Here is a 22852-nt window from a genome sequence, read left to right on the forward strand (position 1 = left end):
CGGGAGGGGTGCAGTGGTGCTCCCTGATGTGGCTTTCCAAGCCTCCTCCCAATTCACTCGCCGGGGCTCATGAAAGCACGGAGTCGTTGTACGAAGCGCAAGAGCTATTGTGCACACGCTGCAGCCGCTCCCATCTCTGTAGATCCCATCCCGCAACTTTGTACGGCCCAGTCCGCACTTTGCGGAATGATTTCCCTGCTTTGCAGAGAGGGTCTGCAAGGAGGCTGTGAGCCATGTGAATTAGTTGACACGTGTGTGTGTGTAGTGGTGATACGCGCTGGGGTAGGGATCGTGTGCCAGCGCGTAGTGATTGGCTGTGTGTGTTTGTGACGCGCGCTGACGGTGAAGGATCAGGGGTCAGCGCGGGGTCGGGGGTTATGAGGCAGTGATTGGTTGGGTATGAGTGACGCGCGCTGACAGCGATGGGATCCTGGGGCAAGCGCGCGGGGATTGGTTAACTAAGGGGGATGCTCACGTCGAGGTCCGCATACGCTCCGTCTCCCGTGAGCGGGGGCTATATAAGGTGGTGCGCACAGGCGCACGGGGAGCGAGTGACCAGCGAAGACTGAAGATGGAGGAGGAAGAGATAGGGCCCTGCGGTACCTAGTCCCGCTGTCCTGTAGGGGCCGGGGCTCTGTGTGACCCAGAGGCGGAACCCTGGGACCCGGGGCCGAGCGTCCGTGAGAGGGCCGGCCCTTGGGACTCAGAGGTTGTGGCCCACGCCCAAGCTGGGGTGGGCCTGTAGGCTCCACGGACGTTACGGGGCGGAATGCAGTGTGAGCCATAGTAACTACACGTGTCAAGTGAAGTGTGTGTAGTCAGAGGCATAGTAACTACACGTGTCAAGTGAAGTGTGTGTAGTCAGAGGCATAGTAACTACACGTGTCAAGTGAAGTGTGTGTAGTCAGAGGAATAGTGACCACACGTGTCAAGTGAAGTGTGTGTAGTCAGAGGAATAGTGACCACACGTGTCAAGTGAAGTGTGTGTAGTCAGAGGAATAGTGACCACACGTTGTATCGTGACAAGTCAAGGTTTAATAAAAAGTGTGCTACCCGTCAAGTGGTTTCCTGCCGTCATTCCAATACTTCATGTGTATAATGTGTGTGTGTATAATGCGTGTGTGTCACCCGACCCTGCCGCTGTACGGTGATTTGTCTGATATCTGTGGGGGCGCTTTTGGGCTCTGCCCATTTGGCTCACATGAACGACCTCCTCGAGACAAGTTCCTCAATGCAGTGAGCGAAATGTGTGTGGGGAACGTTTCCGCTGCACCGCATTCCGATCTGCTCTGGAATCGGGCCTGACGATTGTTCAGCCACGATTATGTTTAGGTTCTCTGTCATCTCTGTCATATCATGCCAAAGTGCTGGTTCATCGATTTAAACTAAACTAATTGATCTAGTTGTTTTATGTTACCAGAAAAAGCCCACTGAGCTATGCGCTCTTTGTCAGAGGGCACCTGGCCATGCATCGAAGTGGCTTCATCATCATCATCGCCGCTTGTGGGATTGCATAGCAGCAGCCACATCATCTGAACGCGTATTTCTAAATGTGGAGGTAAAAACGGGAGGACTCTAAGAACAATACATGCGACCACTACTGGGAGAGAGAGAGAGAGAAACACGCAAACTAAAAATATACAACAGGCATCGTCATGGTCCGGTATCAAATCCACGACTCTTTGCGTGCTCGGCAACGGAGACAACATTTCCCCTCCACCACCGCCGCAGAGTCCCTGTTGCCTCGCGCTGTGCGAGCATCCTCATCCGCGTCGCCCCCTTGTCTCCCTGCCTGTGCAGTGCGAACCAGGAGCCCCACGAACACGTGTTTGAGGCTGTGACGCTGCCCGTCAGGGTCTCCGCTCAACTCGACCTCCGTGGGTAAGACTTCTCGCTCTGCCGACTTCTCGCTGCGTCGGCTTCTCGCTGCGCGGGGCTAAAGCAACACGGCCTGGCCTCTGCCCCGTTGAGTTCACAGCTTCACGCCGTCCCACCCTCGCGAGTGCAAAGACAACAGTCCCCCGTATGGCCTCAGCAGGCTTTTGGGGCAAGTGCTGTAGCGCCTTTGAGGGCCGGCACGGCACGTGAGGGGGTGGGTGGGCAGCCCCCATGCCCGGCCGCCTTTGTCTCCCCAGTGGCTGAGACGACCTAGGGGAAGCCCACGATCAGTTCAGTTAATCGTCACTGGCGTTGGCCATGAAAGGGAATCGAACTCGGGTCACCGGGTTCGTAGCGCAGCACGGTAACCGCTGCACCACCGCTACCCACTGCTCCCCACACTAACACGTGGACACACACACATTTCCGCTGACCCTAATTCATTTAGGGGGCCAACGTGAACCGTCATTGTCGCACAGCAATGTGAGAGCATCTGCAGCGTGTGCGTGAGTTTAGCGGCGCGCGTCCCCGTGCATCTATCATGGGGCGTGCGATAACCCAGCCTCCACTAATAGATGAAGATCCACGATACCCGGTCGCGATTTGTTTTGGTAAAGGCTCTATTTTGTGTCCGTGTTCGTACCGTCTCGTTTGTATTGCCGGGTTGATATGTTCCGGATATTATATTATGACATTTTTTTGGCGAACCATCGAACAAAGACGATCACTGCATCGCGTGGCGCTTTCAGATGCGTCCCTGCGGCCGTCTGGAACGCTCTTCCTTCCGATATTAGGAAGTCACTGGAGCTATGCACTTTTAAATCTAAATTGAAAACCCACTTCTTCTGAACTGCTTTTTGCGTTTAGTATGTTGTCCTTCACCTGCACCTCCGATTAGCACGGTTGGTTACGTACGGTGCGAAGTACAGTAAAACCTTGGATTGCGAGCATTATTCGTTCCGGAAACGTGTTTGTAATCCAAAGCACTCGTATATCAAAGCACTCGTATATCAGTTGTGATCACGTGACGCTCGGCAGACAAAGCGTATACACGCACTGCTCGTATTGCAAGACCTCGCTCGTTTATCAAATTAATATTTATTTAAAAAAATTCCCCGTCTTGCAAAACACTCGCAGACCAAGTTACTCGGAATCCAAGGTTTTAATGTAAGTTGAACATGCATACATAATTGCATTATCTATACTTTTTTCTGTTTTGTTGGTACAATCGTTGTAAATACATTGCCGTATGTGGAAATTAATATTGACACACATTGTTTTGCACGGAATGCATGTATTGAGAGCCGAAGGATTTCTTATCATTATTCCGCTCCTTTACCCAGGAAAGCCTCACCGAGTCTCAAGACTCATTTTCAGGAGGGTCCTGCCAAGTGTTCACAGTAGGAGGCGATGTTGCTGCTGCTGTGTGTACTCCCAGTTGAGTGATTTGAGGGTAATTTTTCTGAATTTGGTCGATCAGCCAATGCCAGCTACATTGCAAGTGTCTTCAGCTACGGCAGAAAAGCGGAGAACCCACAGGAAACCCACGCAGAACAGGGGAAGAGAGAACATCTAAATTTCCGACAGAAAATTAATCCAGGTCGGGAATCGAACCTTAATGTGAGGAGCGAGTGTCGCTACTGTGCTGCTGCCACCCTGCCCCCCGTCACAACGGACGAATCGGCGAGCGATGGTCACCACACGCGTGTTCGGTAGTCACCGGGGGAGCGTGCGTGCCTTGCAGGGTGTCTCTGCCGCCCCAGCTGGTGCTGCCCCTGCCCGACTGGGCCCCGCCGAGCGCCGAGCTGAGCACCGAGGAGCAGGTGGGGCCGCTGGTGCTGCACGTCTACGAGGTGAGCGGGCGCCTCTTGCCGAGATTCTCCGCCTCCCCCACCGAGGAGAAAGGCTTTTCAATGGAACTGCTTGTGTGACGTTAATCTAAAAGCCGCGCGTTGTGAACTCGTGCCGACAGCTGCGCAACAGCGGCCCGGCCAGCGTGGGGCCCAGCCAGCTGGAGGTGGCCCTGCCGGAGAAGCTCAAGGATCAGTTTGTGCTCTACCTCCTGGAGCTGGCGACCGAGGGGCCCCTCACCTGCAAACTGGACCGCCCAGCCAACCCCCTGCAGCTGCAGGTGACCTCACCGGCCTGCAGAGCACACCGGCATACGCACCAAGCCACACGCAGAGAACACACACCAACCAAAACACACACACGAACCCGCACACACCAGCACACGCCAACACACACAAAGACAAACATTCCCCCCTATAGCCAGCCTTAACAGACTGTTGGGGCAAGTGCTGTTCGTGAGCACCTGAGGGGGTGGGTTGCCAACACCACGTCCGGCCGCATTTGTTTTCCCAGTAGCGATGTTTACACATCACACTAGGCTACTCATTTGAGGCTGAGTCGACCTAGGGGAGGCCCAGGTCAGATTCAGATAATCGTAACTGGTGTTGGCCGTGAGCGGGAATCGAACTCGGGTCGCCGGGTTTGTAGCGCAGCGCGTTAACCGTTACACTACCGCACGCACACACCAACTCACACACACACTGACCCACACACACACACCAACCCACACACATACTGACCCACACACACACTGACCCACACACACACCAACCCACACACACACACTGACCCACACACACACCAACCCACACACACACCAACCCACACACACACACCAACCCACACACACACCAACCCACACACACACCAACCCACACACACACCGACCCACACACACACCGACCCACACACACACTGACCCACACACACTGACCCACACACACACTGACCCACACACACACTGACCCACACACACACCAACCCACACACACACTCAATAATTATAACCATGTTTGTGGGGACTTGCCGCCATTAAACCATCTATTCTTGACATTTTGGATGTCTAGGAGTCACAAAAATAATATTGCTTTTAAAATGTAGCCTCATTCATGTATCGGGAAAGCCTACATGGAGGAGGTTATGCCGTTGTAATTTTGTCATCACAATATTTTGATCACATTTTTTACGTCCTAACATTAAGCATACATTGAGCTGAGTAAAAAAAATATATAGATTTTTTTAGAAAAGTTACATGATCAAAAGCACGTGAGGCTCCAATTCTCAGTAATTCTTGTGGTCGTTGTATCCAACAAAAATCCGAAGAGAAAGAAAAATTGGCAGATGAGAATTTTGGGATTGCTACGTGAACGATTATAATCTCTTCTTACAATTGCCCTAGAAGCGTACTGAGAGTTTCTCGGTGGGCATATCTGCCACAGAACCACCCTGGACATGCCACTGCAGTACGAGCACTGTGTGCGTGCCGAGCAGGTTTGTAATCTCTTCATGGCCCAACAGCTGTGAATGGCGGCGCGTGAATGGGCCGTAATCGTTAGGGGAGCGAGCCCTTTTGCCCCCCGCAGCGGTCCGTCCGTCCCCCCTACTGTTGGTAATTGATTCATGGGGTGGAAGGTTTGTTTTTGTTATTGAAAAAGGCCTAATGAACCGTGAAGCAGAGCGCACTTTTAGTGACCGGCAGCCCACACATTCAGCGAGCTAAGAATTAACCCCCTGCACAGAGTCTCCTTTGAGTCTCGGTACATTAAGCTGCGTTTTTTGCTGACAGCACCTCCCGTCCTTCTGCGGAGCAGTCCGAGCAGGAAAATGTAGAGGAAAGAGCTCGGCTAATGAGGCAGACGGCTATAAAACAAACTACAGATTAAGTGGACAGCTTATTCAAATGTGATAAACATTATAAATTGTGCATTGGGATCAGATTAATCAGCACGTGAGATGAATTATAGCAAATCGTTAGTCTGCCAACTTTCCAGAATTAAAATGTCAATTTCATGCGTCTGGTTTCTTGAAAAACAGATTCTGGGAATTGAACCAGAAAAACGGCATGTTGTGGAGAACACACTTCTGAACACAAATGTACCCACTCCTGATATTCCTATCCTGTATGACCATACGTGAGTGTGTATGCTCGATGCCAGCTTGGGAATTGTCGGTCGGGAAGTGGTAGTGAAGCGGTTTAGCGCACTGCGCAACGAAACCGGCGGCCTGAGTTCGAATCCCGCTCGCGGCCAACACCGGTGACGATTATCTGAACCGGTCTTGGGCTGCCTTTGCCTCCCCAGTGCCGATGTTTACGCATCGCTCCAGGTACTCAGTTAAGGCTGAGTCGACCTAGGGGAGGTCCAGAACCAGTTCAGATTTCCATCACCGATGTTGCCCGTCAGCAGGAATCAAGCTCAGGTCACAGTGTGCTAACCACTGCGCCACCGCTCCCTACACGAAACAAAGACAGACAAAAGCACGCCCACACTGTTCCGTGATGGCCTCCACCGGCTCTCTGTGAGGGCTTTGTTTCCTATCAGCGTGCGCCACGCTAATTAGTGCAGACTAATTAGGGCATGAAGCCTGTCTCCTCTTCATTGTGCCGTTCACTTTATAGCTCAGAAAGGAGTGTGCCGCCGTCGTAGACACGCCGCGAGAACCGTTGGAGCGCAGAGGCGGAAACCCGAAGCAGAGGGCCCTTATCTCGACCGCGTTCTGTGTCGGCCTGTGACTGCGACACAGGAGCGCAATCTCAGGCAGCGGGAACCGCCGCCAGAAATGGGAAACCGGGATTGGAGGACGCCTATAACAACCTTGTCCAGTAAGGCTGGCACATTCTACTCCTTAATCTTACCCAAAAACCAGGGACAAGACACCCCGAAGTAAAGCGTGTCCTACTATGTCAGAATGGTAGCAACAATAAGGTAAACAAATATGTTTAAGAATGGGCTTTAGCCCTTTCTGGCGCTAAAACAGGCGTTAAGATGTTCAAACAACAAATGGATACCGATGTCACGGCATCGGGTCTGCATTGACCATCGGCATCTGGTGTTTGGACATCTCGACACCTGCTCCATTGCCAGAAAGGAGGTAAAGCATATTCTTACATCTTTTTCTCTCATCAATTTGGTACTGGCAAAAAGGTCCCATAGAGCAACAACATGTTGAGTTATTACTGATCTGATGGAGGCAATTGATGAAGATGTCAGTAAGGCTAGGGGGGGGGGCTGTTGAAAACATCACTCGCTATGGCCTCCGTGCGCATCTCGACACGGTTTGTATTTCCATTCGAAACAGATGACCGGGGCCGACAATGGTCAGAAGGCATCGCTACAGCCACGTGCAGCAAGCGCGCGATTGGGGCTGCGCTTTCCGAAGAGGTTTCGCATGTGAAGGGGGAACGGGGACGTCGGAGAGAGACCACAAATGCAGTTCGTATACGAAGCACAGAAATGGCGTTCGCATGGCCAAAGTAGCCGAGTATTTTCCCTAGAGGCAGCGCCTTGACAGATGAGTGAGAACAATAGAAAATGCGGCGAGGAAGGCGGGCAAAAGTACTGCTTTATAAAACTTCACTTAAAGCATTCGTGACTGCAGGAATTCATATTCTTTGGGTCTTTCGATAAAGTCACGTAGATAGGTTTTTTTCCCTAAAACTATTAAACGAAACTCTTTTTATTTTGCCAGGTAAGGCCCACTGAGCTATGTAGCGCTTTTTCAGAAGCGACCTGGCCACAAAAGCTAGCTCAACGAAGTGGGCTTATTATCACGTGGAAATTCATAGCAGCCAAATACTCTGTAATCGCTTGCTTCTAAATGTGGAGGAAAAATTCCGGAGGACCCGTAGAAAAATCTACACGATCACAGAGAGAACATGCAAACTCCAAATATACAGCAGGCGTCAGAGTCAGGATCAAACCCACGACCTCCTGCATAACAGGCGAGGGAGGTAACATCCCACCACTGCGGTACTAAACACACACCCAGATACGTAATGGTCCTCTTATGCTGAAGTTTACAGCCAGTACAATTCATGACTGTATAATGTGCGTTTGCTCTAAGGGGCCGTCTATAAATGACGTCACGCACCTAGGGGGGCGATGTGTGACGAGGGGGGGGGGGTTGAGAAATGTGACATCACATCAAAATGCACAACTTGAAATATAGATTTGTTATAACAACACTAATTCTTATAACAACACTCCTACAACATCAGAGTGCACCGCCACATTAAATACGCACCACAATGACAATAGTTTAAAGCGATTTGAAGCATATTTTATTTTCAAAATGGAAATATTTATTTTCAAAATGGAAATATGGTTTGGGGGGGGGGGGGCAGAGCTTTGTGACGTCATATTTGAGGGGGGGTCTGACTTTTTGTGACGCCGTGTGACGAGGGGGGGGTGTCAAAAATCGTACAAAATCGCGTGACGTAATTTATGGACGGCCCCTAAACGTTGTGAAGTTAGACGCATGTGTGATGTGAACGATGATAGAGTTTTTTTTAATGTAAAATACCCCGTACTCCACCAAGATGTGAGTTGACAGGTGTGAGAAGTAAATACATCAGGACTGTGCCATCATGTATACCCGTGTCTACCTGTAGGATTGTACTCACTACTCACTACCACATTAGAACGTGAACTGCGGCGTTCACGATTCCCGGTGACAGAGCCAGCGTGCTGAGCTGCGACATTTCATGTGCTCTGCAGAAGGGCCATTTCCCAAAACGTCACCTATTCTATACTTCTTCTTGGTTCTTTCGGTAAAGTCACGTAGAAGGGAAGTAATAAAATAATAAAAATAAAACATAATAAAATAATTCTCACCTGAGGACGGCTGCTTGCGTTGTGGCTGAAACGTCGTGAGAATTATTTTATTATGTTTTATTTTTATTATTTTATTACTTCCCTTCTACGTGACTTTACCGAAAGAACCAAGAAGATGAATCCCTGCAGTCACGAAAGCTTTAAATCGAAATTTATTCTATACTTGTCCGTTGAAGGCCACAGTCGTATTGAGGAACGCGTTGAGTCTTTCGTTGTCTGTGCCACTGCAAGCCCGTTGCAATCTTCATTGGGCCTCATTCAGGTGTCAAAACAGCATGACCGACTTGCGGACGCAGTTGCAGCGCCAGCGATGGCGGTGTGGTAACAGCGGGGCTGTGACTGGGCCCTCCAGGACGGGGCACACGAAACATGGGACTGGGCAGCTGCTAGCAGCCACCATGGAAGCAATAACAGGAAGCAGAGGGTCTGGCACTTCAAACGGAGCTGAGAGGATACAGTTGGCACAAGCGCCATTCGCTCCTACGTGCTAATACGCAACATCTGGGCCCATCTCCACCACCTTCTATCCTCGAGCCTTCTCCAGCCGAGCCTCAGAGAGCGCACCGAGCCTGGCACGGGTGCCGTGGCGATGCTGCGCGTGTACAGCTTTGTTTAATCCACGGCTGGATGAAGGCATCCCCACGGCGTTGGGGTCGTGGTGGTTATTTAACCATACTTCACCGTGCTGGTGTTTGACGGTTGGCAACAGGCTGGGAGCACACCGGTGGGAGCATAGAAGTACGGTACAAATCAAGGATTTTGCTGCAATGGCGTTTTCTGCCCACCATGTAATAACGCGACCTATAATACCTGTTATACATGACGGTGGCCCATACGAGCATTAACCAGGCTCAAATTGCTTAGCTTTTCAGTTTTAACAGGATTGGCGCATTCCAGGTGATTTGGGTAGAGGGGGTGTTGGTGTCACGTCGTTGTAAATAAATACCAACTGTTGTCACGGTGTTGTTAGTCTATCGATAGGACGTGTCTCTGTGTGTGTGTGTTTGCTGACGAGTGGGGAGCAGTGGTGCAAACGTTTAGCGTACTGGGCAAAATAATCTGGCGACCTGAGGTCAATTCCCACTCAACAACAAATGACATTGGCGAATATTTGAACCGGTCATGGCGCTCCCCTAGGTAGACTCAGTCTTAAATGAGTAGCTGGTGTGGTGTGCAAGCATCGGCAGTGGGGAAACAAATGCGGCCGGGCGTGGTGCTGGCCACCCACCCATCCCTCCCGTGTGCCACTCACCTACTCACCCACCCACTCACCTACTCACCCACCCACTCACCCACCCACTCACCGACTCACCTACTCACCCTCTCACCGACTCACCTACTCACCCACCCACCCACTCATCCACCCACCCACCCACTCACCCACCCTCTCACCTACTCACCCACCCACTCACCTACTCACCCACCCACCCACTCACCTACTCAGCAGTTCATCAGCCTGGAACTCACTGCCGCTGCGTGATATTTGAGACCCTTTAGAGACATTTAACCAGTTCAATAGAAAATACAAGACCAAACTCTTTAATAGAGCTTATAACCTATACAGTAGTTTATAAGAGTTGCGCAGTTACCAATGTACTTAGCTACTGTTCAAGGCAATCTGTTAGAGCCGTGTTTTTCACTAATTTTCAGATGGGGGCCACTTTCACCGATAAGACATCAGATTTGAAGCTTTCGTGACTGCAAGGATTCATACGGTAGCGAAAGCGCAACCGCTTTCGCGACGTTGTCCCCACCTGTAGAAGGACTCTTGCGTTGCGCCCGAAACGTCGTGATTTAATTTAGTTGTTTTCATTTATTTGATTAGATTTTTTTACCTACGTGACTTTACCGAAAAAAACCAAGGAGTAAGACATCATCAGTGTGAGGGCCGCCACACATTTGAAACCATTGGGGTTTGACAGCAGCACGACGATGATGATGATGATGGGGGGTGTTTTCACTTCATGCTGTGCATTGTCAGGGGTCGCTCGTCAGAGGCCGCACTCAAGGCCACCGGGGGCCACCAGTGGGCCATGACCCTTGCAGTGCAGAACACTGTATCAACGGCCCTCTCTGTCTTCGTGTGCGAGCCCAGATGAGCATGACGGGAGCGGAGATGCTGCTGAACGACTCGTGGGCCGAGCCGTGGCAGTCGCTTCGCCGCCGTCGCCGCCGGACGCTGCTGCATCTGAGGGCCCTGGCCGCGGACAAGGGGCGCACGCTGGTGAGACGCCACGCCCTCCCTGAGTCGTCAACTATCATGAGGGCGCCCCGGGGGCTAGGAGATGTTGACTACCTCGCCTGGTGTGCAGGCGGTCGTGGGTTCGATCCCGACCCTGGCGCCTGCTGCTGTTTATTTGGAGTTTGCATGTCTCTCTCTCTCATCATCATCACGGTGGCTAGGAGATGTTAACTACCTCGCCTGGTGTGCAGGAGGTCATGGGTTCGATCCCGACCCTGACCCCTGCTGCTGTATATTTGGAGTTTGCATGTCTCTCTCTCTCATCATCATCACGGTGGCTAGGAGATGTTGACTACCTCGCCTGGTGTACAGGAGGTCGTGGGTTCGATCCCGACCCTGACGCCTGCTGCTGTATATTTGGGGTTTGCATGTCTCTCTGCTCGTGGGTCCTCTGGGATTTTCCCTTTCACGTTTAGTAACACGCGTTTAGAGTGTTTGGCTGCTAGACCTTTCCACGTGATAAGCCACTTCGTTGAGCTATCACTTGTGGCCAGGTTGCTTCTGTAAAAGAGCTACATAGCTCAGTGGGCCTTACATGGTAAAATAAAAAAATAGTTGATAGTTCATATTATTATTATCGTGAGGGACCCACCATGTATCTGTTTTGTCAGATGGGGGGCGATGTTTCTGCTGCTGTGTGCGATCCCAATTCAGTAATTTTCATGTAATGTCCAGCATTGTGCGTGTTTGTTTTGTTCATCAATACACCAGATGCGCACCGGGCCCTCTCTTTGGGTTATTGAGCGGTAAGCATCTAGCGAAGGCTGAATTCATCGACTAGAATCGGTTGTTACGAGGAGGCTGCCAGATGACTCAGGACTCAAAACGCAGACGTGGACTCGGCCGAGATCCGGGGTTCTGTAGGAATCTCTCCAGTGCAATGGATCGATGGTCACAGTTCAGTCACCAATGAGTGCACAAAAAAACACACAGTCCAATTTGGTGTTTGGTCTAATTTGGCTACTTTCCAGCTTTGCGACTTTTAAACGTGATTTGATTCACAGGCGATGGACACTCCATCTCACCGTCAAACGGGTAGGCGTGTATCGATTAATCATTTCACTTGATCCAGACAGACATTTATACTCACAGTACATGAAATAAGATGTGTGTGTAGGAATTGGTTATTTATGGTGCATGCAAGGTATGGGCCAATGTTACACTTGGTCTCGAGGAAATATAAATTTCCAAACGAGATGGAACAAATGGGAAGCAATTAAAATAATCGATTCTTGAATCAAATTGTGACCCTGAATTGCGACATTTTATCTGATTATAATTACCAAAATTTATGTATTCGTGTTGAACTTCTTTTGCCCCATACATAGCCAAACGCTCTAATCGGAGGCGCGGGAAAAAAAAATCTCAACTCGGTAATTATGACGCAAATAAAAATGAAAAAGAAGAATCAACATCTCAAACAGCTCTTGCAAATAAATGTACGTTTCTATTTTGGCTTTGTAAAAAAAAACATTCGTACATAATCGCTGCCCAAACACCTCTTGACCTCATCTGGATTCCTCACCTGGGCACCCGCCACACTGGAGTCAGTTACGGGGCCACGGAGGGCAATGCTGGGTGGGTGGGTGTGGGGAGGGAAATGCACCCCGTGGAGAGAACGTAATATTCCTCCTGAGCCTGCCCGGCGCTGCACACTTAGTTGAATGAAACATGGGGATGCAGGACTGGTAGCGGCGAGTGAAGGAAGAGATAAATTGTCACTCTGTACAAAACTCAACCCTAGGTCACCTACAGCAGATCTATGTTATAGCACACACGGTGAGGCGAAACCCTCGTTTCTTAGAATCTCCCAGCCCAGTTGTGTCAATCTTGCACAACGTTTCTATTCTGAATCTGCAAATTGAGCTGCGGTGCAGCGTGGCCCAATGGTAAAACTCACGCCTCACATCACGAAGGGCCTGGATTCGATTTCTTACCCATGCTGTGTGGCATTTGTATTTCCCCTGTTCTGCATGGGTCTCCTCCAGGTTCTAAGCTTTCCTCGCAAAGCTAAAACAACCACGCAATACCCACTGGCAATGAGCACGATCCCAATCCTCAAAAAAGTCTACCTGCAAATTACTCAATTGGGACTACACATACCACTACACATACCACCATGGCCCACCCACTGGGAAAGCTTGGCATAAGTCTCCTGAAAGAGAGTCGTGACACTCGGTGAGGCTTTCCTGGGCAAACAAGCGTAGATGTATAGGGATAATAATAGCGTTAACATTACCAACTGCGTGTTGTTTGTTCGAATGCGTTTGGCTGGTTTCCTGCCGTCAGGGTTTGATGAGTTATGATGGAGCGGGGCCACAGTGACACGCGTAGGAACATGATACGTGCCGCTGACGGGGAAATTGATGTCTCATCTCCAGTAACACTCAGTCAGGTGTTACAGCTTGGCACAGCGACCTCGCTCATGAATCTCACTTACCCAACACCGCCCTTGTGTGGTTGGTAATCAGGCATCGTGCAGCAGCAATACCCCTAAACACCCCTTTCTCATCAACACACCTTGATTGCTGATTCATTGTGGTTGTATGTAGGATGGACAACACTAGGAACCTTAAACGTGTTGTTGTTGTTCGGAAAAATGGAATGAACCGGCAAGAGAGGAATACGTAACAGAGAACGTCTTGATGACGACATCACAAGAGGTTGGTGCCAGAGAGATGCGGCCAGCTACTTGAGTGCATTGGCACAGGAGACGGAGAGGAAAGTGGAAACAATTGACAACATGTGCAGTGGACACCTACGGGTTATCCTGCCCATGGATCGTGATGATGTGATGATGATGGTGTATTTATATTTAAAACAACGTTGACACATGTCGGCAAGGCGGCAAGCACGACTCTTTTCCCTACTCGCACTTAGGACGTGGAGAATGCATTTGCATTTGCCGTATTCTCCGAATTGTAAGACGCTTTGGAAGATAAGAGGCATCTGCAAAACTTGTTCCCGGCGTGAATAATTTTGTGGAAAATCTGGCCACGCACACGGCTACCGGATTCATCGGATGCACTTCCACCCTGTTGCTTTAAAATACACGGGGAGAAAAATCGTGTCGTGTAATACAGAGAATACGGTAGCATGCATTCAGTGCCGGCAAACATACTTTAGGCCGCATTAGTGATGGACACAAGGTAGCAGACTTGGTGAATTCTAAAGCAACACTGGTTAGCTGCTTAGTTCAACAACATCTGTTGGTTTTTCCTTCTTGATAAGTGGTTCGAGAGCCGCATGACCCTGCCTGGCAATGGTGCTGTTTGGATAGAATAGATCATTTGATTCCTGCCACGATATGGCAATGTCTATGGGGAATTACCAAATCCCCTGGTCTGCTGTAGGGCATATGTTAACCATTCTGTAACAGCGTTAACAAAGGAGGTATTTTGCATCGCTGTCATATTTATAATGTTTTATTATTATATGCAGTAGGGCAGCATGTGTATCGCAGTGGTGACACTCGCCTTACAGCCTAAAGGGGCTGGGTTCGATTTCTAACCATCACTTACACCTTTTTGTTTGGAATTTGTATGTTCTCTCTCCTCTGTTCTGCATGGATTTCCACTTGGTTCTCCAGTTTCCTCCCTTGGTTAAAAAACCCCATACCATGCAACTAGTCATGGCTAAACATCACAATGGGGAAAAAAAAATCACTTCACATTACAAATTACCCAATTGGGATTCCACACAGCAACATTTCCAGTCCTACGAAAAAAACTTGGCAGGACCCTCCTGAGAAAGTGTGTAGAGACTCGGCGAGGCTTTCCTGGGTAAACAAGCGTAGTACAAATAATCCTACGACTAACTTCTGTCGAGTATGGATGTATGTTGAACTTCTTTCGCACCGCATGTAGCCAAAACAACAGAATGCTCTTGAAGAACAAGTTAACTTCCTCGGGCTCTCCTCTCTTTAAATAAAACATAAATTGCATAATTTGTTTAAATAACGGACAGTAATCACGGCATATTTACAACCGAGTTCACTGACAGAATTTCGGTTAACTGTATAAATATGGAATGATCCACCCCGTAACGTGAAGCAGCTGTCGAACGGTTTTAAGTTTGTAGCCCAGGACCTTGGTGTGCGTGTATGCACGTATGTTGAACTTCTTTCGCACCATATGTAGCCAATAGTGCTCATCGGAGGTACGGGGGAAGGACAAAAAACTAAACACAAAAAGCAGTTAGAAAGAAATGAGTTTTCAATTTAGATGATTTAAAAGTGCAAAGCTTCGGTGGCTTCCTAACATGGGAAGGAGGAGCGTTCCAGACGGCCGCAGAAGCGCATCTGAAAGTACGTTGATGTGGTGACCGTCTTTTTATCGACCGTTATCCAAAACCGCTGCGAGGATGACCGGAGTTTGCGTGATAGTTTATGCTCCACGAGATCAGCAGGGTATTCTAGTTAATTTGTGGCAAGCTCTTTGTGTGTAACGAGCACGACCTTGTACGTACGCTTTATCACATAGATAGGCTTCTCCATTCTCTAATCCAGCCCAGGCCACAACTCTTCCCCTCAGTGTGATGCACAGACATTCACAAACGAGGGCCCAGAAATACAACATAATTTGCTGTGGAGTTCCTCACGGGTGTATAATAACCACTGTGTTCATGATACAATGGCCATGTACAGCCCTTGCTCAATCCACTGCTGAATGAGGGCCTGCCCACACCATGTGGATAGTGGTAGGGGTTATTCTAAGATGCCAAAAATAATACTTTCATTTTATATGGCGTCATTAATGCCAACAGCATCCCACAACGCTGTACTTTAATTATATATAAGGACCAAATCTAATATACTTGATCGGCTACCGTGGCGCAAAAGAAGCCCAACACACACACACACGTACATACACACCAAGCAGATGAAAAACATAATACCAAGAAAAATCTAAAATTAATAAACAAATCGAGAAAAGGCACCAAAACAAAATGTACAAACAACTTTTTTTTATCATAACAAAGAAATATATATTTTTAAATGCCTTGACCTACTGTACCACTGCTGCCCATGTATTACCCCCCCCCCTCGACACAAATGTCATAGGTAGTTGATTTTCAAAGGGAAGCGAGTTTTATTAAATTATTGTTACATTTAAAAGGCAGAGATCTAAGAGAGTGATAAGGGCTGTAAAGATTAGCCTGCCCGGATCACAGCAATGCCAGCTCGTGTGTCACTGACGGCTGCTCACAGCCTCTGGAAGAAAGGCTTCTCCACACCGCTGCATTGGTCATGGGTGATATTTGACCATACTTCACCATTCGGGTTACTACCTGTCCGGGAATTGGGCACTACATTGGCGAGATGTTAACTACCTCGCCTGGTATGCAGGAGGTCGTGGGTTTGATCCCCTGACGCATGCTTATTTTGAGTTTGCATGTCTCTCTCCCCGTTGAGAGCATTTGGCTGCTTTAAATGTCCACGTGATAAGCCCCTTCTTTGAACTCTCATTGGTGGCCAGGTCGCTTCTGAAAAAAAACTACATATCTCAGTGGGCCTTACTTGATAAAATAAAAATTGTTTACATTTTTTATTATTATTTTCGTGCCGGGTGGCAGGAATTGATTTGTAACGAGTTCCGTACCACCGGCGTTGCTGTGTGGAACTTTATTGCAGGGATCCTGCACAGTTGTTCTGATACCGGGCCGCCGAGGCTGGCTTGAGAAACAAATATGGGACGGATTTGGCCGGCAGTGTAAAAACGTTGGTGACGCACCACGCGAGTCGCTGTGGGTCGGTGTCGCACAGGAGTCGGCAACTTGCTGCTCCAGAGCCGCGTGCGGTGGCTCTCTAAGGGCTGCTTCGTGGCACCGTTATTTATCAAGGACCCACCGTCTCCTATTTACGTGCATTGCGGCTCTTGAGATATTGAGGGGTTTTTGTTTCTGTGATTTTGGTTGCTGACCCCGGTATAGTGCATCGTGGGGGATGGGAAGGGGGGCATCCCCCGACACCCCCACCCTCTCGTGACCATTGTTAATATCCTCTAAGGCTGTATATGGGATCGATTCCTTTGCATGGGTGTTCGATGTGAGAATGTGTGTATGGGGGGCGGTAGAGCAGAATGCTGCGCTACGAACCCGGCGACCCGAGTTCGATTCCCGCTCACGGCAAATACCAGTAACGATGATCTGAATCCGCCCTGGGCCTCCCCCAGGTTGACTCAGCCTCAAATGCGGTGCGTAAACATCTCCATGAGGGATACAAAGGCGGCCAGGCATGGTGCTGGCCACCTACCCCTTTGTGTAACGTGCCGGCCTTCATGTGTCCTCACTAACAGCATTTGCCCCAACAGTCTGTGAAGGCAAATGGGGGATCTTTGTTTTTTGTGACTGTTTTCATATGTTAATGTGCACGTGTAGGTCTTTGTGCAATGTGCGGTGACAGATATCTGAACCTGTCCTGCTCCTCCCCGAGGTCGACTCAGCCTTAAATGAGTACCTGGTGCAGTGTGTAAATGTAAACACTGGGGGAGACAAAGGCAGCCGGACGTGGTGCTGACCAGACTACCCCCTTGTGTATCTTGTCGGCCATAATATTTGAGTTTCAGTTGCATTTATTAGGTATAGCCCTGTGAGCCATTCGAATCGGGTGCAACCGCAACAAACAAAAGACAAAAACATGAACAAAAAACATCTTAAAGTGACTATGTGCAAACAGAAAATCCAGGAAAAAACAGCAAAAATATTCCAGAAAAAGCACCGTACACCAACGCTGTGTGCAAAAATCCCAGTGAGATGCAAGTCAAACAACAATATATGTTCTAGCTAACAGCATTTTCCCCAAACAGTCTGTTAAAGGCTACCTGGGTTTTTTTTTATCTTCGTATAATGAATCATCCACATGGTTACGAATCAAGCGACTTCAGTTGCATTACCGACTGTGGCTCACATTCGGTCAATTCAGCCTGAAATGGACGACTCGTTTGGTGTGTGCTTGGATCTTGTAATTAATTCATCACTTTGAAGGCATGCGATTGGTGGATCACGTGGACATTTATAAAACTCCTAAACCTGATTGGCTGTGAGATGGCTATCAGGAGACAATGCAGCAAGTGGATTATTGAATCAATCTGTGTGAAGGTTTGAATGCTATACCCTCTGAAAGTGTCATCTGGGAAATGCAATTTCATCCCACATGCAAAACACACGCAAAAATGCATCTTTCCTGGGAAGTAAAATTCTTCAGCACTATCTTCACTTTTGTCATCGACTTCAAGAACAGCAGTGGAAGCAACAGCAGCTGGTAATAATTATAAATGCTATCTGCAGCCTCAGTGTGGCTTAAGTAGATGGCAAAAGTGTTTTACGTAACTTCGGATTTTACGACAACAATTTCTAGCGACAACTAAGTTGACGTTGATACCGCACGTAACGCGAGCTGTTGCCGCGTAACCGTCTCTTGTTCTGCTTGGCCCACGGGACGTGAACTAAAACATGAATCACCAGAACTGTTTCGAAAGTGGCGGTGTCACGAGTCCTCCCCTCGTGGGCCCAGGTGATAAGCCGGGAAGTCGGGGGTCTTCTGGCCCCAGGAGCGTCTCTTTGCATTGCAGTCATTTGAGCCGGCAAAATCTTATGAATGTGCCAGTTGAATATTTCGCGGGCAGGCCGATGGGCTGAGCTACGTTTTAGTATTTCTGTGGCGATTTAAGGGCCGATGAACAAACAACCACTCCACTTCAGCGCCGATTGAGGACTCTTGAAGAAACTTTCACACATTGACCTGTGTTGAACTCCTTTCGCACCGCACGGAGCCAACCCGTGCCATCATACGTGGCGCATGACAATAAAGGTCCACAGAGAGGGTCAACGAAGGAGTTGGGGGGGTTGAAGAGACGTCGAAAGGGAAACACAGAGAGCGGCTTTGTGCAGGCAGGGCCCCTCGGGGAAGGGGGGGGTGTTGGTTGTCAGGCTGGAGGAGTAATCGCGCTCCGAATTGCAGGGGGAGAGGACAGGAAATCCGCGGCGATGGGGCTACTCTCGAACGCCCTTTTCTTGCGCCGGGGCAACGGAAAAGAGACGCGACCCCCGTTGTAAACGGCGGCGCAACTTCCCGAACGTTCCACGCTTTTCCGTTAAAACGTCGCCCTCTCAATTATTCATCGCCTGCACGTCACTCGGGGCCTGCGAAGGCCATCAGTGCGCACGCGCCGGGCGGGACGATTGATGCGTGCGGTGGCGGTGGTGCCGATGGAAACGTGCGTTAAATATTCACGCCGCCCCCTTTGGGGACACATCTTGGGTGTTCGCTGCACGTTCGGCCACTGCGGCCAGCGCCGTTGCTGTTAGGTGAGGAATTTTAGTTTTTGCCTTGATGGAGGCAGTGCCGGATGAAGCTAGTGCGGGGCCTCTTGCATGTGTTATAAAGGGGCCCGAAATAAATAAGTAAAGCACGTAAATATTAAAACACAATTTTTTTTACTTGCATAGTAAAGTCAGTCTTTTTTTTATTTGCTATACAGCCAGATAATACGACAAATCGCTAACCTTAAACACCCAGTCGTTCATAAAAGTCGAAGGCGGTATAGTACTATAGTAATAGAGCAAGCGCAGAATCACTGAACCGGAATTGATAGCTTGAAAGCATTGAGCGCGGGGCCCTTGAAAGTGCGGGGCCCGTAGCTACTACACGTGCAGCTACTACTACACGTGCAGCTGCTCATACACGTGCAGCTACTACGTGTGTAGCTACTACTACACGTGCAGCTACTACTACACGTGTAGCTGCTCATACACGTGCAGCTACTGCGTGTGTAGCTACTTGTGCCCCGAGGATAATCCGGCACTGGATGGATGTAATCGCTGCGTGAGCCGAGGCAGTTATACCAGAGACGCGGCTTTAGCTTTCATTGTATTGCAGCCAAACCCTATTACACGCGGTTGATGATTCATTCCTATCTCAACAACAACAAAAAACGAAGTAAAAACAAAACCTGGGAAGCGAACGCGTGCCGGATTGGCGCCGGGTTCATTTCCTCGTGTTATTGCCTGCGGTAGGCATTGCCATCTAGTGGCAACTGGGGTGCGACATCAACGCAATCACCGACGCGTTGCACAGAGCAACGTGCACGTTGAAGGCGACTAAGATTCGTCGATGTGCATCGAGCGAGAGAATTCACCGCTTGTGGGAGTAGAACAGAAACAAACTCATCACATTCATCGATAACACCGCGGCATATACAAAAATAACAAGTGTAAAGTAAGCGACGTTTCGGGCAATTGCCCTTATTCACAGCGCATAGGCCAAGAGGGGTAGAGGTGGGAGTGTTTATCCCGGCCGGTGGAGTGTTTATCCAAATCGTGCAATCTAAATCTCTGCCCCCACGTTAGCCACAAAAGTTGGTTTCGTGAATGTGCTGGAAGAACACGTGCGTGGAGTCTAAAGGCTAAAATCCCCACGGATTACTTTGTGCGGTGATAATTTTAAGAGATTAAGCAAACGTGAATTGCATAGCACCTTCCGATTAGCACGGTTGGTTATGTACGGTGCGAAAGAGGTTCAACATACATACATACATAGTGAAAGGGCAAGACTGTTAAACAGTTCGCGGAGACCCTTTTGAATTCAGAATTCACACCACGCACTCAACCGCTTGCCCACACTTTGTCATTAAAAATAGATCACAGCGATACCCCGATGTACGTCTGACCCTTTTACGTTCTCTCGCAAATACGTCGTCACGTTATTAACACCGCTACCCGCACCGACGTCGTTGACAGCATCAGCCATCCTTTCTCGTATCCGTGGCCTCGGCCTTCGCCTCCACCTACCACGTGAATCGCTTTCGATTTGCTTCGTTTCGATATTCACCGTGGCACCTTTCAGGAACGCATCCCCGACGTAAACCGGGGTATCACTGTACTGTATTTATTAACTGTGAGGTGGTCAGACACCTCGCCGAGGTCATGTCCTTGTCAAAGTAGTTGAGACATTGCCACTCAACCCCTATGCATTATTAAAGGCAAACTGCTTTGCAAATGTTTAACGTGGGGGGGGGGGGGGGGGAGATCTCAGTTTGGTCACCAGCAACTTCAAAAGCAAACCTTCAAGGCAACTGAAAACAGCTGAACACCTGAACATGGAGCACTCTGTGGTTGGTATCTGAGACCCCCCCCCCCCCCCGAATCACTGAAGGTTACGTGGTGTCACCCTCTGGAATTGTTTGCCGATTGAGATTGTCCCCATGCTGGCAGTACGGTGTGAGCAGTCAGAGAGCCTCCTTAGCCATGTGCATCAACCCGCAATAGAGCCGTGCCAATGGAACTGGTGATCGAAGCCAGCTTAGCAGTAAATTAGGCCGAAACAACCCAACCCACTTGGTGGCACGAACACAGATGTCGGAACCGTTGTGTATATTCTGCACTCGTTTTTACAACTCTACGCGGCTACCGTGAAACGGCCCAGCACGTTTAAAATAACTATTATTCCTGCTGCACTCCAACTCTGGGGTCCAAATACGATGACCACAAAGGCACAACATCAAGGCGTGAGTCGACGCTCGTTTACGCCGTGTTCCCATGACGATTAGAAAATAGAGCTGGCGCAGTGGCGGACCATTCCTGGAGCTGCCCGGCACCGCCAAGGCTCCTGTCCCCCAAACCCATGGCTCGGCCCTCCCTTCAGTCTCCCCTCACCCCTGCCTCTCCTTCTTCCTCTATAGCCAGAGGGAAACAATTATACACGTATACTTATTTGTCTTTATACGGTGTGCAATGCGTGCCTGGGGTTTCACTCTTGGTATTTGCAGGAGAAAGAAGAAAAGATGTTACAACTATTTTTATTTTACCAGGTAAGGCCCACCGAGCTGTACAGCTCGTTTTCAGAAGCGACCTGGCCACAAATGATAGCTCAACGAAGTGGCTTATCACGCGGAAATGTATAGCAGTCAAATACTCTGAACGCATGTTGTTGATTCTAAATGTGGAGGGAAAAACCGGAGAACCCGGAGAAATATCCACACGACCACGGGGAGAGAGACGCTCAACTTCAAATATACAGCAGGCGTCAGGGTCGGGATCGAACCCACTACCTCCTTCATACCAGGCGAGGGAGTTAACATCTCGCCACATATTCTATCTATTACTTTTATGTAGTTATGTTTTGCCATCATTTGCTATTGTGTTTTTGTGTTGTTTGTTGTTGTAACATCCTTACCCGCCCTTACTCGACAAATGTGAAGTCGAGCTTTATAGCTCATTGGACTCCTCCAGTATGAATACATATTCTGATTCTGGCTATGTACGGCGCGAAAGAAGTCCTGCATGCGTACTACATGGCGCAAACGAAAGGGGGTAGGCATACCTACATGTATTCACGTGGGGCCGGTTATTTCACCGCTACGTTCGTTTACCTTATTTGGATGTGCGTAACGTTGACGTGCACTATTCGGGCTATGGTGACGCAGCACACTACCGGTCTTACGTATGTAAAGATTGATCTCAGTGGGTCGAGGTTTCCCGGTGCATTGTGTGAACTTCAGCACGCGGGAGTCGGAGAGTTTGATCTCGATTTGAAGTTTTCGTGACTGCAGGGATCCATACTCTTTGGTTCTTTCGGTAAAGTCACGTAGGTAGAAAATACATTAAATCACGACGTTTCGATTGCAACACAAGCAATCATCATCAGGTGGGAAAACCACAGCAAGAACATTTTTTTTGCTGAAGTGGGAGAAATAATTTTCTTGCTGTGGTTTTTCCACTTGATGATGATTGCTTGTGTTGCAATCGAAACGTGGTGATTTAATTTATTTTATTTTATACCTACGTGACTTTACCGAAAGAACCAAAGAGTCAATCTTAATTTTTGGAGCTTTCGTGACTGCAGGAATTATTCTTTGGTTCTTTCGGTTAAGTCACGTCTAAAGATAAAAAAATAAATTAAAATAATAGCGACGTTTCGATTGCAACACAAGCAATCATCATCAGGCATAAGAGAGATAGCAACAAAAATCTAACTAGAAAACTATAGACAGACATCCAAGCAGACAGACATCACAAGGACACACAGAGAGAGGACACATATCGGCACAGA

The 22852-nt window shown here is 49.0% G+C and overlaps 1 protein-coding gene across 1 annotated transcript in view; it reads left to right on the plus strand.

The window, feature by feature from the left end:
- The window catches only part of LOC144729756 (integrin alpha-8-like), a 132160-nt gene that overhangs the window by 93099 nt on the left and 16209 nt on the right, over window positions 1-22852 (plus strand). The window contains exons 23-26 of the mRNA XM_078610223.1: window positions 1801-1881; window positions 3623-3731; window positions 3851-4009; window positions 10657-10785. Coding sequence (XP_078466349.1) covers window positions 1801-1881; window positions 3623-3731; window positions 3851-4009; window positions 10657-10785 — 478 coding nt within the window. The remainder of the gene's footprint in view (window positions 1-1800; window positions 1882-3622; window positions 3732-3850; window positions 4010-10656; window positions 10786-22852) is intronic.

This window comes from Lampetra planeri, chromosome 2 (assembly GCF_965212315.1).
Source record: "Lampetra planeri chromosome 2, kcLamPlan1.2.h2, whole genome shotgun sequence".
Lineage (NCBI taxonomy): Eukaryota > Metazoa > Chordata > Hyperoartia > Petromyzontiformes > Petromyzontidae > Lampetra > Lampetra planeri.